The sequence below is a fragment of the Lepisosteus oculatus genome, chromosome 2 (assembly GCF_040954835.1).
Source record: "Lepisosteus oculatus isolate fLepOcu1 chromosome 2, fLepOcu1.hap2, whole genome shotgun sequence".
NCBI lineage: Eukaryota > Metazoa > Chordata > Actinopteri > Semionotiformes > Lepisosteidae > Lepisosteus > Lepisosteus oculatus.
In genome coordinates, this window is record NC_090697.1 from 77,256,276 (window position 1) to 77,271,428 (window position 15,153).

The following is a 15,153-nucleotide window of genomic DNA, read 5'->3' on the forward strand; positions in this document are numbered from 1 at the left end:
ATGCAGTTTTTTAGACCATCTGACCCCCCCATTAAATAACCGCCCCCCTAACCGACACAATCAGAGGTTTAACCTGAACTGTAATAGGATTCAGTTTGTAAACGACTAGGAGGTCACCGAGGTTCTTCGTTATTTAACATCTCCAGTCTTGAAGCAGAGCTAAAACCTCGTAAAGACCCCAGAACAGCGGGCTATAGTCTGGCGAGGAGGTGGTGTGATGCGATGCTGACATATATATATATAAGAACAAACATTTTATTGCATCTTTGGTGGACAAGAATGATATCAGAGAGAATTTACACCCACAGACTCGTGGAAACGGAAGCTGCAGTATCGTGTCGATTGGGCACTAGCAGAAAACCTCAAAAGGTTTAAGGTTTCTTTTATATAAAACAAAAAATATACAAAGCACATAATATAATAACTGCGTTATCTCAATTTAACCACTGGAGGGCGGGGGAAAAAACCTAAATATATATCAACTCTAGTACGCATTTTAAAAATAGAAGCATTGAAAAGGCGTGGAATTAGCTAAGTCCTTTAAAACATAAATCCATATGTAAATAAAAGTACGTGCTTTTAAAAACGTCTGTTAGTTTTATGCAAATCAGAAATTGCGTGTTTACTGTGCAAACGCGCCTGACACTCGCACGCGCTTCTCGCTAGGCCGCACAGCGAAAACACACAAAACAGCCCCCCCCCACCCAAGGTCCCGCCCTCGGCCTCCCCCCACTGGCCGGACGGGCTTCTCAATCCCTGCCTATCATCCCCGAGGGCGCTTTCCATTGGCCACACGCCGGTTGTCGGCCCCGACCAATCCGCGACACATCACGTGGGTAAACAAACCCCGGAGGCGGCGACGCTGCGCTGTGATTGGCGGGGAGGTTTCGGCGCGGCAGGCCGCAGCCAATGAGGCGGCCGCTCTTTACAGAGCAAGTGGGGGTGACGCGGGGGGGGTCCGGCGCAGCGCGATACGGGATCAGGGATGGCACCTTAAACAAGCTGGAACAAACTTTTATCAGCAGGGCTGCGCGCTCAGAGCCCGGACAGGGTAGGAACGGACACCCAGCCATGCCGTGGAGTGGCGACCCGAAGTAGGCTTTTCCTCTCCGTGGGGTTTCGGTCTGGGGTGGGAAGTTGCCGCGTTAGGGAGTTGCGATATTTTGGCTGCTTGCTTTATTTTTTTTTTTAAATTTAATTCCGCGTTAAGCGGTAAGGATAATGAGCGACGTCTCAGACGGCGAGGAGCCGACCTCAGGGAAAAGGCGGCGCACGTCCCCGGGGCCCGGGCGCTCGCCCCCGCCGGCCAAGGCCGCCCGGGTGGACGGGTCCGAGCCGGAGTCGGCGCTCGCACCCCGGGGCGAGAACGGGGAGCCGGAGGCGAGAGCCGGGGCGGCCGAGGCTGAGCAGCTGCCTGGGGAGCGCGCCTCGGCCGCGGCTACCTCGGCAAACGAGGAGCGGAAGGGCGGGAGCGCGCCTTCTCCTTCCTCGGCCGGCGGGGGCGCGCCTGTCCCTGCGAGCAGCTGCGGCGGCGGGGGCGCGCCTTCCTCCTCCGAGGCGCCCGGAGCAGCGGCGGCCCCCGGCGGGAGCGCGCACCTTGAAGAGCCCTCTGACTGGGCGGCCATGGCGGCGGCCGAGGCGCTGGCCAGCCTGACGGGGGCCGGGAGGGGGGGAGGGGTGCAGGCCGAGGCGCAGGAGGGGCCAGGCGGCGACGACGACGACGACGACGACGACGACTCCAGCTCTCCGGCGCTGAAGAGGCAGGGAGGCGGGAGTGGGGTGCAGCCAGGGAGCCCCACTCCTCCAGGGGCGTCTGCTGCAGGCCCGGGCGGAGAGGGGCGCGAGGAGGGGGGCGAGCCGGCGGCGGACTCGCCCGGCGGGCCCTCCAGCCCTCCTCCGCGCTGCCAGGAGGACGCCGAGTGCGCCATCGTGTCCGTCAAGGTGGTGCCCGAGACGCGGCGCTCGGTGGCTCTGCTGGCCCGGGTGCAGGGGTCGCTGGAGGCCATCGAGCGGCGCGCCGCCCGGGTGTACCGCCGCATGGAGCTCAAGTTCAACTCGCTGCGGCGCCCCCACCTGGAGGAGCGGGGCAACATCATCCAGACCATCCCGGGCTTCTGGGTGACGGCCGTATCCTTGACAGCGCCCTCCGCCGGGCACACGCGTCGCACACGCGTCGCCTGCTCGCGGTCCTCGGCTCAGAATGAGGGCTCCTCTCTCGTGTGCGGGGAAGAGTTGTGTTGGATTTCTCACCTGCGTTTCCTTTCCTGGCTTTGGCTCGATCGCTCGCTGGTGGAGCCTTGCAAGGAGCCCAAAAGCTTAGAGTTCAAACCTTTAAAAGGGTTTTGGGGGTGTGGAACACGCTACCCAGCCTCGGTGTTTGAGGCCGATACCCTGGCTTCTCTCAAGCGCTGGCTGGGTCAGTTAGCTATTAATTACTCATTAATAGGGGATGATGCTCTCACGCCCTTATGTGCTCCAGCGTGCAGAGCAGACAGGGAGACTCGACCTGCTGTTTCCATCCCTGGGTCCTGTTGTTAAAGGCCTGTTCCCCAGCCGCCACGTCATTGCTTTGCTCTTAGTGGGCCCTCTGTCTCCTTGGTGCGTCCCAGGAGTGAGCTCGTGTCCCTCTCCCAGCACCGCTTTGACAAGGCTCGTTTTCGGGACGGAGGGCCTGTGTGTTGTTGCACGAGCGAGGTCTGGAACACAGAATCGCATTCGATCTCTTCGGAAAGACCGTTTGTGTAGAGACGTCTCTCCTTGAAGGTGCCTGTCGTAGGAGAGAGTTAGTGTTTATGCTGACATTTTTCTATCCATCTATTCTCCAGCGGCTTTATCCAGCATACAGGTGGATAAGCAACAGGTGCAAAGCTGGACACACCCTGGACAGGACACCAGTCCGTCGCAGGGCGCACACAGACACACACAGACACACCAGGGTACATTTTCCCAGAAGTCAGTTAACCCACCAGTATGTCTGGATTGTGGGAGGAAACCAGGTGAACATGCAAACTCCACCCAGACAGCACCTCAGGCCCAGATGTGAACCCAGGGCCCCAGTGCTGTGAGGCAGCCATGCCGGCCTCTGTCGCATCCTGCTGCCCAACGTTTTTCTTTTGACTAGCTAAAACAAAACATTGATCTTTACTTTCTTATCCCGTGCCGGGTTCCGACAGAGTTCTCCGTCCCGGAAGTGGGCCCCTCTCCCTGCGGAGGTCGGACCCTGACCCTGCAGACCCCGGCTCACGAGCTGGGCGCCGTGACCTCTGCTCCGGCCTGCGCTGGCAGCCCTCGAGCCGCTCCGCCTGATATGAGAGTGTTCGGGTTGGAGAGAGCTGCGGATCACTCCTCCTTCCAGACGGCGCCTCTAGGGGGGAGTCTGACTCGCGGGCTCCAGTAGCTTCGTACCGTGGCTTGCTCAGCAGGTCCGAACGTGGGGTTCCTCTCGTACTGAGCAGGGTCGAACGGGGCTCGGCCCAGAAACGGCAGGAAAGGACACAAGGTCGTCACCGGTCACCGTGTGACGCCTCGGCGCAGTCGGGGAGCGTTCAGGTCCCGCTGTGATCTTCGGTCTGGGATCCCGGTGGCTCTAGGGTTAGGAGTGGGGTGCGGATAAGGGGGCGGGGGAGCTCTGGGGTGCTTTGGAGGGGGCAGTTTCCTTGACGGAGGGCTGCTCAGTTCCTGAATCACCCCCAGCTGTCGGCTCACATTGACGAGAACGACGAGGACGCCCTGAGCTACATGACCAGCCTGGAGGTGAGTCTCTCTGCGCTCAGGTGGGCTTGCAGGCCCGTTCCAGCTAGTTGCCCCTGTTGACCTCGTCCAGACGAGCCGCTTGCTTTCAGTCATGAACGCGGCTGATTTTAACTCCCCCTCGTTTTCCTCTGTGTCCCGGTTGCTCATCTCAAAGTCCTCTTAGCTCAGCTGAGGCGCCGCGGAGATGTGGGAGAGCGGTGTCCAGGGTCAGGAGGAGGCTTGTGACGTTGGAGAGCCGCGCAATGCAGACAGTTACTTTTACTGAACGCCAGGTGAACACCTGTCTCTCCCTCTTTCTCTCTCCAGGTGGACGGCTTCAAGAGCAGCAGGATGGGCTATAGGATCTGCTTCCAGTTCAGCAGAAACCCCTACTTCCAGAATAACTTCATCGTCAAGGAGTTCCACGTGGGGGAGGGAGGTGAGACCCCCCCCCCCGACCAGGCCAGCAGAATGTTGTACAACATGCCCAGACCCACAGTAGTAACAGCCTGTGTGACACCAGGAGCTTATCTGCAAGGCCATGGTCTCCAGGAGATCTCGTGCACAGAGGGGTCACAGGACCGGAGTCTCGTCAGTGTTGCACCGGGCTCATGAGCGCATGCTGGCCAGTTTTGAAGATGTCAGAGAGCAGCTGGTGGGGAGGTTTGCCTCTCGCACACGTGGAGTGAGAGAACTGAATACTCGCAGGCTGAGTTGTCGCGTGATGTTTTCCTGGGCTGGCCCTGTGGTCTTATGGTCTAATGGCTCTGCAACCATGCAGCCATGCATGAAGCCTCGGTCTAGCGGCTCTGCGGCCTGTCCCGACTCCGAGTCGGCCAGTAATGACTGGCTCTGTCTCTTTTCCTCCTGCTCCAGTGGGGTTTGCGTGTTAATGCTACCTTAGTGATATCTAGTGATAACTGATAACCAGTTCCCTGGTTAGACCTGTTGAGTCCTATACGTTGAAAAGTTTCGGACCCATCTTATCAAGTAACTGTTTAGTTTGAGGTTCTCCGAGAGTTTCTGTACAAGCAGCATTGGTTGCATTACGTTACAAGCAGAGGGGAAGTCAAATAATATCCCTACAAATGACCTTGCTTGATCAAGATGCTGATAGACCAGATATAACAATGTGAGTATTACATTGTCTGCCCCTCTCCTTTTCCTTTCCCTGTATGCAAACAGCAGGGGATCAGTAAGGTCCTGTGTGTTCGTGTAATGTATTCCTTTAAAATGATCTCCAGGCTTTTCATTGGGAGAGATATAAGATCAGCTGGCCAGTAGCTGGTAAGCTTAGTTGGACCGTCAGTTTTTGGAGTAGGGATGGAGATTAGTTTCTTCCACAGAGAAGCGACGCTTCGTACATCTAGGGGCATTTGAAAAAGCAAACTGAAAATATTGCACCACTGTCTGCAGAAGATCGCAGAACTCTTTCACACACATTATCTGGACCTATCTCTCATTCATTTTCCTAACCTGCTTAGGCGCCTCTGCTGAATAGCCCTATAGGGTTCGTGTGGTTACGGGTTTCATTTTAAACAAGCTGTAAAACACACTTCAATCGGTTGGCAGCTGGTGTCTGTCCGTGCCGTCTAACACGGTACTCCCCTTCCTCTTGTGGGTGGATCGGGCCATGCTGGCCCGGTATCTCCCACAGCCGTCGGCTCTCCGTCTCTCTGTCCCGCAGGATCCTTGACGTCCTTGTCTAACCCCATCCTGTGGCACCGGGGCAGGAACCTGGCGGCGCTCGGGGGGATGGCGAAGGGGCAGGGCAGCCAGCGGGTGTACCAGAGTTTCTTCAGCTGGTTCACGGACCACAGCAGCCCCAGCGCCGACGAGATCGCCGAGGTACGGCTGCCCCCCCGCTGCACCGGTGCCTCAACGCTGTGGCAGTTGAGATCGGCCCAGGCCGGCCCGGCCCGGCCCGGTCTGCCCCCGTGCTCTGACGCGTGTCTCTGTCTGTGTTTGGCTGAAGATCCTGAAGGACGACCTGTGGAAGAACCCACTGCGCTACTACCTGACGCCCATGTGGGAGCTGAAAGAGAACGGAAGGTAACACTGATCCGAGAGGCTGCCCTTCACCTCCCTGGAACCCACACGCGATCGTTATTATAACAAACTTCACTTTTATATAGCGCATTGCAGAACAACAACAACAACAACTAGTCATTTAGAAGAGATCGTAAACGGGAGTTAGGGACAATAGGAATACCAAGAGGCAGACAGAGCCAGTTAAATGAAAGCCCTTCTAAAGAAGAAGGTTTTGAGTCTTGAGAGCTCAGGGAAGGTGACTCTCTTAGGGATGGAGTTCCAGAGCTTTAGGGTGCAGCAGGAGAAGCCCCGTCACCCATAAAGTGTAGACGGGCTTGGGGGACAGACAGGAGACCAGAATCGGAGGTTGTGAGGTGGGGAGTAGGGCCATAGCAGCTCGGGTACTCAGGTGCCAAGCTATGCAGAGGCTCATAGGTGAGGACAAGGATTCTGAAGATGACACGAAACCTGACGGGAAGCCAGTGCAAGGACTCCAGTGTAGGTGTAATGTGACAACCATGTTTCCGAATTGTTTTCCTCATTGGTTCCTGGCAGAGCATTAGTGCCAAAAACAGGAACTGGCAAATGGCCTGTAGCTCTTGCTGTTTGTAAGAGGACCCGTTTTATAGTGTTTCAGTTGTAAAACATAGAAACCTGCGTTCGAATGCTTCCAGTCCTGTCTCGGTCATCATTCCGAGAGAGCTAGTCCTGAAGGAAAGGGGCAGGCAGTCCGTGCCCTGTGCAGGAGTATTGAATTGCTCCAGTGGGATTTCTAGACCCTGCAGGGCTGGGCTTGCTCTATGTTGCATTTCCAGTGAATAGCGCTGTGGTGAAAGGCGCTGTATTAAAGAGCTGTTTTCCTGCGGGTCTCAGAAGTGCGGACAAAGGCAAAGGCAACGGCGATGAGTGCGTGGTGATCTCGGACTCCGACGAAGATGAGGGCGAAGAGGGGCTGTCCCGGGAGGAGGACGAGGAGCAGAGCGCCAGCGAGGAAGGTCAGTGCTCTGAGCGTGGCGGGGAGGCCTTATCTAAGGCAGTGCAGAGATGCTTTAAACAATAAACTGAGCAGGAACCCCAGCCCTGCACCCCGACTCCAGCCCTGGTCCCTAAACCGGGTGCCTTCCTTGATGGTGGTTTGTTCTTTGGAGGAGCATCAGGCTTTGTCTTACTAAGTAGTTGATACTTTGAAGCATTTAAATGGACCCTGTCAGTTTCTCCCATGACGAATCTGACAGCTTGATGTTTTGTATCTGTGTCTTTTGCAGAGTTTGTGCTTTACTTTGAATGGTTAATTGTTGAATCTGTGATCCATCGAGCTTCAGCAGCTTTTGTGCGTTGCAGCTGTGCTTACTGCAGGGTGTCTGAATGAACGTGGCCAGTGTGTGAGCTGCTGTGTGAGTTCAGTACTGGTCTGTTTTCACTCACGCCCTGGCCTGGCCTTTCTGCCTTCACCCCCCAGGAGAGAGCGTGGAGGAGAGCGATGGCGAAGGAGAGGTGGTCATTGACGGTGAGTCCCCTCCGCTGCTCCCCACTGGTGTTGTCAGCTCCTGTCCCAGCCTGAGGAACAGACAGTGAGCCTGTCTCTCAATAATAATAATACAGTGTGTGATCTCCTGTCCCAGCCTGAGGAACAGTGAGCCTGTCTCTCAATAACAATAACACAGTGTGTGATCTCCTGTACCAGCCTGAGGAACAGACAGTGAGCCCGTCTCTCAATAATAATAATACAGTGTGTGATCTCCTGTCCCAGCCTGAGGAACAGACAGTGAGCCTGTCTCTCAATCATAATAATACAGTGTGTGATCTCCTGTCCCAGCCTGAGGAACAGACAGTGAGCCTGTCTCTCAATAATAATAATAATAATAATAATAATAATAATAATACAGTGTGTGATCTCCTGTCCCAGCCTGAGGAACAGACAGTGAGCCCGTCTCTCAATAATAATAATACAGTGTGTGATCTCCTGTCCCAGCCTGAGGAACAGACAGTGAGCCTGTCTCTCAATCATAATAATACAGTGTGTGATCTCCTGTCCCAGCCTGAGGAACAGACAGTGAGCCTGTCTCTCAATAATAATAATAATAATAATAATAATAATAATAATACAGTGTGTGATCTCCTGTCCCAGCCTGAGGAACAGACAGTGAGCCTGTCTCTCAATAATAATAATACAGTGTATGACCTCCTGTCCCAGCCTGAGGAACAGAGAGCAAGCAAAGAACAGGGTTCTGCTAATTTATACTGCTTTGGTAATTCATCGGTGATGCCAGTAGATTTCAAGAAGAGACGTGGCGGTGAGTATAATTTTCAGAGGCTCGTCCTCTTCGTGGTCCGGCACAGATCCGATTCGGATGAAGCTGTGTCTCCGTGCCGGTCTGTGTCCAGGGGGACCTGTGGACGGGGGCATGAGGACTCGCGAGGGGCCCATGGGGCTCCCGCTGTACCGTGACGAGGTGTGTTTGTCCACAGGCTCGGAGGACAGCGAGGCCGAGGGCAGCGGGGAGGAGGACTCGTCCGGGGACGAGGGGGACGAGGAGGAGCTGGAGGTGGAGGAGCTGGACCTGGACGACAGCCTGGAGGTCAGGGGCCAGGAGGCCGAAGGGCAGCAGGGAGAAGAGGAGGACATGGGCGTCGGGGACGAAGACGACAGCTAGGAGACTGGACTCCGTGGCAGGATGCTTCCAGGCGAAAGACTTGGGGATTGTTAGGGCTTTTGCGAAGCGGGGTTAGGTGCCAGGTCTCCCGTGCAGTCGCAGGGTGGAGGGCGGGCGGCGGCGGCGCTGGGCGTGGGAGCAGAGGAGCCGGTCAGTGTTTCTGGGATCCGAGGGCTGGAGATTCAGTCGAGCGACCCCCTCCTACCCCCCCCACCCGCTGAGGAGAGGGTCGTGATGACGCTGGGCTTGGCGGGCCCCCTCCCTCCTGGCCCGGGGCCGTGGGGGGAGCAGAACACAGCCTTTTACTAAACCGGACCCCTCCACCGTGTGACCCAGCCTTTCGGGCGCAAAACCCAAGTGAGCTTTTCTGCGTTCCGGCCCGTTAACAACAGCTCAGTTCGTGACCTCGGGTGTAGTCCTGGTTCTTTGAGGTCACCTCCCAGGCGCCCTCTTGTGGCGGCCCTCTTGCTATTACACCCCTGTCGTTCAGCCCTTGTGTGTACATATGTGAAGCAGTGCTGGATTGGCTTTCTTTATGTTGCCAGCTCACAAGCAATGCTTTAATCCGACTGTTAGCTCAAGACTGGGAATTGTCTTGGCAAAAGGAGGATTGTGTTCCTTTCCTGTTAGTTCTCCCTCTTGCTTCTCTGCTTCCTAGATTTTTTTTTCTGTGCCGTGTGTGAATGGCTCTTGCGCGTGCCGTTTGGAAACGAGTGTGTGTTATTTCAAATCTCAGGGATGAAGCTTTGATGCGACCGTTAATAACCGAGGGAGTCAAAATTAAGGTGATGGCAGGACAGTCTTGCCCTGTGTGGTGGTGAACGATGCTTCCTGTCGCTGTCTCCTGTACATCTGGGCCTGGATCAGTGAAGCTACTAGCAGCCTGTTGTGCAACGACGTGTAAAGATACAGAACCGAGTGTGAGAGCGCGGTGGGCGGGCCGGGTGTGCGCTCCGCTGTGCTGTGGGGGTCATCGACACTGCACGCTGTCCGGCGCGTCGTCTAGGAGGTGTTTCTCAACCGCAGGACTGCAAAAGCAGTTTGGTTCGCGGCCAGTTAGTAAAAGTGAGAAGAGTCCCCAGGCTGCAAGCCCGAAGCAGCAGCAGCAGCTGCACTCTGCGAGCCGAGCCGTGGGGCGGGGAGACGCAGGAGAGGGGAGAGAGCTACACCACCTCCCTTAGCTTCTCAGAGCAGCGCAAGATCTTCAAACATCTGTGTATTATTAGACAGATGTGTCTGTTCTGGGGGGCTCATTTATTTTTTAGGTGATGCTGTATTTAAGCTGCAGTTGGTTGGATTTTTAGTTTCCGTTTACAGCGCCGGCCGAGTCCGCGCCGCCTGCCCCCCGCTCCTCCGATTCCCTCGCTGGCTGCTGCTCCGGGGGACGATGTCAGCAGGGCAGCTTCTGCAGCTCCGCAAGGCGGGCCCGGGCAGCGCAGGCAGGGTCGACCACAGGGGGGCGCTCTGGGGGCTGCAGAGCTCGGGGAGGTGGTGTGGCAGGACCTGCACCCACAAGGTACCTGCCCCCCCAGCCCGAGCTCCAGCCGGGGGCCACCACAGCCTCGCCACAGCTGTTCTGTAGTCGGCCATTACGTCATCAGTTTTTAGACTCGGAAAACGATTTGATTGAACAAACCCCCTCCCTGGGCTGCTGGCAAGACCTTTCCATCCTCCGTGACTATCTCCTCCCTTAGCCGAGTAAGTGACAAGTTCTGCCCCTCGTCACCCCCTTGGGGACTGTGAGAAGAGGGGGTATCTGCGTGGCCCCTCACTGGGGCTCTCTAGGCCTAGAGCTGGGAGCTAAGCTGGGGTCACAGTTCCAGGTCCTGGAGTGCTCGTTATGTGTCTGGCTTTTGTTCCAGTCATGTTCTCTAATTGTGGTCCGGTTACTTAATTCTATTTGTTATTGATCCGATTAATTAGTTGACTGTATAACTAATACCCGTAGCCAGGCTCAGAGGTGTTTTTTTTAGGTAACTGTACCTTTAATAAAGTGAATCGTCTTGTGACCTTAAGGAAAATCCTACATGCATCTGATTAAGACAGTAATTGGGTGCAGCAGTGGTCAGGCCCCTAGACTCCTCACGGGGAGGTTGTGGGTTCCAATCCCAGCTGAGGCACAGCTGGTGTACCGTGGGCTCTTCACCCCGATGGCTCCAGTGTTGAGCCCGCAGTGGGTCGCTTTGGATAAAAACTTTAGAGAAATGAATAATGAGATATGGAATGAATCTTCTGTGGAGGTCAGTGTGGGCGTGAAGTTTCTAGCCAGCAGTACTGAGGTGTTAACAGTTGTAGCTGTTCCTCTCTGCCTCCACCACCTGACCTGCCTTTAAATCTCTGCTCAGTCCTGCTCAGCAATTCAGTTCAGGTTTTTTCTCATCCTCGCCGTTATTAGGGGCACACATTGCTCTTTTCCTGATTGCTTCACTGCCGCCAGCGTGACTCGCGTCTGCCTCACTGCAAGCGCGGTTCGAAAGCCAGCTCGTGCCTCAGGGCGGCCGACGGGAGAGGAAAAGGCCCTTTCTGTTTTCAGCAGGTCCATCGTGATGCCACACGGGCAGTTCCTTCTTAATTGCAGCTAGGAGCTTGCATGACACGTGGAAACCCACAGAATAATGGATAGAAAGGAAGAAATCATTTATGAAAAGAATTAAATTTGTTGTAACCGTGATAGAGAAGAGCTCAGTGCTGCGTCACTTACTTAGAAGTAGTGTTGGGAACAGAAAGAGTACTGCTTGCACTTCACCAGTCCTGTCCAGCAGGGTGTGTAAATCAGCCTGAATACACCAGTTTATTACAACTTGGAATTTTCTGTTCCATTATTTTATTAAATTAACGCGAACTCTCCCTAAAGATCCAGATTTGCTAGATTTTACACTTCTGCAGTGTGTTTAGCAGTTAAATCACTGAAAGGTTTGTAAATATTTTTTTTCCTTCCTCCCCCACTTTTGGGGGGAAAAGCTTTGTAAACCTCTTGTCTCGACGACGAGGATGCGGGGCTGTGTGTGGTGGAGAAATAAAACCTGTATTTTGTGCTGCATTTCTTCTAACAGCAGGTTTTTGTATTCAGTGCTCGGCGAGGAGATGAGGGCTCTTGTGTCTGCTGTTCTTGTTTTCACTTTTCTAAATAAAGAAATTTCTAGGTCCTGCCTGGACTGGGTTTGTCTTGACGTTTGAGAATTTAACCTCTTTCAGTCTCTCAAGAGTTTACAGCGCACTATGATGTGACCTTTGAACTTGGACCTGAATTTCAAAAAGTCCCGTCTAGTGTTGGTGAGCTACCCCTGGGGTTCCTGTAGAGGGCGCCAGCGATCGCTCTTCCGCGCTGCAGTCAGCCATAGGCAGCGCCCTGTTGAGAGGAGTGCTGGGGCGTCAGCTGACCTGCCCACCTGAGCCGATCATGAAAGCCAGTGGGACCTCAGCATGCCCTCCCCTAAACCCAGACACCGAAAATAGTGCTCAAGCTTTCTGGGACCGGTCACATTGCGCTCCCTTTGTCCTGAAACTCGCGCAAGAAGCAGAAGGTGGAAGTAGTAACAATCCTCCGTATGGAAATATATTTGTTTAACTCTAGAGCCGAATGTGGAGTAAAGTCAGCTTTCCAACACGTCCTGTAAGTGTTTCTTGAGCATTTCCGTATTATTTTGGGGTTACGGGTAACAGCAGCACAGGAGGAGTGTAAGAAAATGACGACTCTCGGATGTCGTGGTGCTCAGGGGACACCTCCAGACCCGGCTCCACTCGGGCTGACAGCTCGCCCTCAGTTTAAACGTTGGGAAAGCTTGGATGCTGCTCATGTGTTAGTCGAGTAGACCTGAAATGTCTGTTTTAGGGAACTATGACCCTGGAGGAGGGTTGTTCCAGACGATGTCTGGATTATTGAACAACCGTACTGCTTGACTGACCGCTCCAGGTCAGAGCACAGAGTTCAAGAAGAAGTTAAACATTTCCCGGATTTCGTCACTGGCCCTGGGTTCGGGTTGACTTTCTTTAAAGCCCAAACATGTATGAAAAGGCCGCACTGCCCCCAGCCTGGCCTTTGAACGAGCCATGAGGAGACTCGATGGCGCGCCGGGGAGCACAGCCCCGATTCGCCCTCCCGAATCAGTACACGAGTCCGCTCGTCCCCTGCCGGAACCGCTTCTGGTCTGGACTGGCAGACCTGGAGGCCTGGAGGAGAACCGTCACGCGGCGCCGGCCGGTGAGAGTCTATCCGCTGTACTCGCACGGGGGGAGGATGATGATGATGTTTATTATAATTATTATTGTTGTTGTTGTTGTTGTTGTGGAAATTCCCTGCCGCTGTTAAATCTCAAAGTCAAGTGAAACAATATCTGTACGTCAATATCTGACGCCTCGCTCACGGTATTCCCTTATAACTATTACGCCGCGACATGCAAACGTTCCCGAATATTCCCCCCAGTCTTTTTTCTAATCAGCTATATTTCGATTAAAGGCAGCGTTTCTCAACTCAGCGAGTCAGTGCGGGTATCTATAATTTCATGACAGAGGTTTTAATCGACCGCGGAGTCTTTGGGGGGGAAATCCATTGTTTTTCACCCCAGCGTGTTTTAACAAAAAAAAGCGTTGATTGTATTTGGATGTATCTGGAGCGCTCCCTGCAACACCCGTAATACAGACATGACAGCGGGCTGCTCACCAACCATAAACATTTGATTTTCACCATACAACTGCATCTGAGATGCCGCACTGGTCTGCCGGATTTACATTTCGGTCCGCGGCCGCTGGGGCCTGTGGTTCCAGGTCCGGACGGGCCGAGCGCACGACCCGCTCCTCTGCAGGACGAGCCTCACCTGCCGGCAGGGGCCGCCCGCGCGCCGGCCGCGAGGTGTGAAGCGCGCGGCCCCCAGGTGCCGCCTGACGTCGGCGGCTCGGGGGCGGCAGAGCGCGCGGCAGCGGCCGGCGAGACGGGCTCCGAGACCGGCAGGTAAGAGGCGCCGCCCCGCGCGTTCTCCCCCACGCGTCCGTGTCCGCGCCGCGGGCACCGTGACCGCTTACAGCAGTGCCGCCCTGCGGGGATCTTGCGGGGGAGGGGAGCCCCGGGCCGGGTGCGAAGTCGCCCCCGCAGGCGGTGTTGCTAACGGACGGGGCGATGCCGGCGCGGTCACGGCTGCCGTCACCGCCGCCCTGTGCCTGTCGTGCGGGGCTTTGCTCCTGTCCTTGCGAACTCCAGGGAGGCTGCCGTCGCCAGCTCGCTGCGGGCGGGGTGTTTACACCGCTTCCAGGCCGGTGACACACGGAGCTCCTTTGTTCTGCTTCGGCCCGGGTGCGAACGCGATACTGGCACGGCCATCGCCCCGGGGACACCGTGTCTGCGAGAACCCTGTGCGCCCTGGAGGTGTGTACAACATCCACACGCGCGCTAACGCTGCAGCAGTGTTGTTTATAATGTGACCAAGCAGGGGGGGCTGACCTGCTTTAAACGGGTTTACTGTTATAATCCTTCACTGCCCTTGTAGGAGCATAGGAACAGTTACAAGTGCAGAACCCGATCAGCCAGTCTGGCCCCGTTAGAAGTTTGTAGTTAATGGATCCAAAGATCTCAATCAGCTTCTTCCTGAAAGCACCAAAGGTATCAGCTTCAGCCACATAGCTGGGTACTTTTGTTCCACACTCCCACAACCCTTTGTGCAAAGAAGTGCCTCCAATCTCGTCATAAACAGCACTTGTGGCACCTGTTGTTTCCGCCTGTGGGCCCTGGTTTGTGTTTCTCTGTTCGTTCTGAAGAGGCCTGCTGGGCTGAGGGAAATCAACGCCCTTGTGGACGATTGTGAACATTTTCCTGCCCCAGATTGCTGTGTACTGTGCTTCAGCATCTGGTCCTCTCTGGAGCCAGGTGCGTGTAGGAGCCACTCCTCTGTAATATTTCATCTCAAAGCCGTCTGCCCCAGCGAGCACAGCGCACAGTCTGGAAATAACAGCACTGCACTGTCAAGACAAGGGCACGAGTCTGGCTGTGCTGCACAGCTCTGTGTTCAGATCTAATGCAGTTTTAATTGAGATTGTTGCCTTACAAATTACACACCTGCTCGGGGAGCAGGCTACAGCTCTCCCAGCTCCCCACTCCATAAATCAGGCCCCTCTCTCCGGCTCGGAGCCAGTTCCAGCAGCAGGAGAAGTCCTGGCAGGTCGAGACAAGCCCCCAGCTGAGAGTTTGAGGCTGCGGAGCAAAGCTGGAGAAGTTCGGAGAAGCTGTCTGAGCGCTGCAGCCTGATTCCTTTTTTTTTAAGGGCTTCAGGATTCCATCACGACCGATTTCCCACACGTCTGTCACGCAAGGCTGCAGAGCGCTGACGTTATTTCAAGACGCACTCGTTCTGCGACGTCCCTTCGGTCACTTCCAGGCACCAGCTCTCCTGGAGGAGCTGCAGCACGTGGCAGCAGGGGAACTCGACGCCACACCACTGGCCTTCGGCAGGTGGCCTTGCAACGTTAATTTTGAAAAAGGTGTGAAAATGTGGCGAAAGGGACAGCAGATACAGTGCCTGCAGTGCCTTGTAAAAGTATTCATGCCCCCTGTTAAGACTATTACATTTCAATAGCATAAACAGCGTACAGTATTTGTATGGGTTTTTCCAAAGCACGTGTATTTATCCAGAACTTTAATGATCACGTTAGTCGCTCGTTTATGTGAAGAGGCCTAAATATAAGCAAAACCTGTCAAGAAGACTTATAACGTAAACGATGCAAAGTTACAGACTTCGTCAATATTCAG

General features: G+C 54.9%; 2 protein-coding genes across 3 annotated transcripts; both read left to right on the forward strand.

Moving 5' to 3' along the window:
* The first annotated feature begins 930 nt into the window (after positions 1–930).
* On the forward strand, positions 931–11,564 carry tspy (testis specific protein Y-linked). Of its 2 annotated transcripts, none has more exons than XM_069184607.1 (8): positions 931–2,127; positions 3,676–3,753; positions 4,060–4,171; positions 5,420–5,580; positions 5,708–5,784; positions 6,640–6,758; positions 7,223–7,270; positions 8,233–11,564. In XM_069184607.1, exons 1-8 carry the CDS (start codon positions 1,222–1,224, stop codon positions 8,415–8,417), a joined length of 1,686 nt encoding a protein of 561 aa, XP_069040708.1. In that variant the 5' UTR covers positions 931–1,221; the 3' UTR covers positions 8,418–11,564. The 2 variants fall into 2 exon arrangements, with proteins under 2 accessions (XP_069040708.1, XP_069040702.1); XM_069184601.1 differs by having other exon boundaries at positions 933–2,127; positions 6,637–6,758.
* Positions 11,565–12,020: 456 nt separating this feature from the next.
* LOC138225220 (collagen alpha-1(I) chain-like) lies at positions 12,021–14,814 on the forward strand. The gene is made up of 3 exons (XM_069184620.1): positions 12,021–12,618; positions 13,182–13,365; positions 14,669–14,814. The coding sequence occupies exons 1-3, from the start codon at positions 12,468–12,470 to the stop codon at positions 14,730–14,732; spliced, it is 399 nt and encodes a 132-aa protein (XP_069040721.1). The 5' UTR covers positions 12,021–12,467; the 3' UTR covers positions 14,733–14,814.
* Positions 14,815–15,153: the final 339 nt, after the last annotated feature.

Bases quoted from the DNA above. Each gene is read 5' to 3' on its own strand.
- tspy (XM_069184601.1), top strand. From the start codon at position 1,222: ATGAGCGACGTCTCAGACGGCGAGGAGCCGACCTCAGGGAAAAGGCGG. The intron at 4,172-5,419 runs GTGAGACCCCCC...TCTGTCCCGCAG, and splicing joins GTTCCACGTGGGGGAGGGAG to GATCCTTGACGTCCTTGTCT. The intron at 7,271-8,232 runs GTGAGTCCCCTC...GTTTGTCCACAG, and splicing joins AGGAGAGGTGGTCATTGACG to GCTCGGAGGACAGCGAGGCC.
- LOC138225220 (XM_069184620.1), top strand. From the start codon at position 12,468: ATGAGGAGACTCGATGGCGCGCCGGGGAGCACAGCCCCGATTCGCCCT. The intron at 12,619-13,181 runs GTGAGAGTCTAT...CTGTGGTTCCAG, and splicing joins CCGTCACGCGGCGCCGGCCG to GTCCGGACGGGCCGAGCGCA. The intron at 13,366-14,668 runs GTAAGAGGCGCC...TTTTTTTTTAAG, and splicing joins ACGGGCTCCGAGACCGGCAG to GGCTTCAGGATTCCATCACG.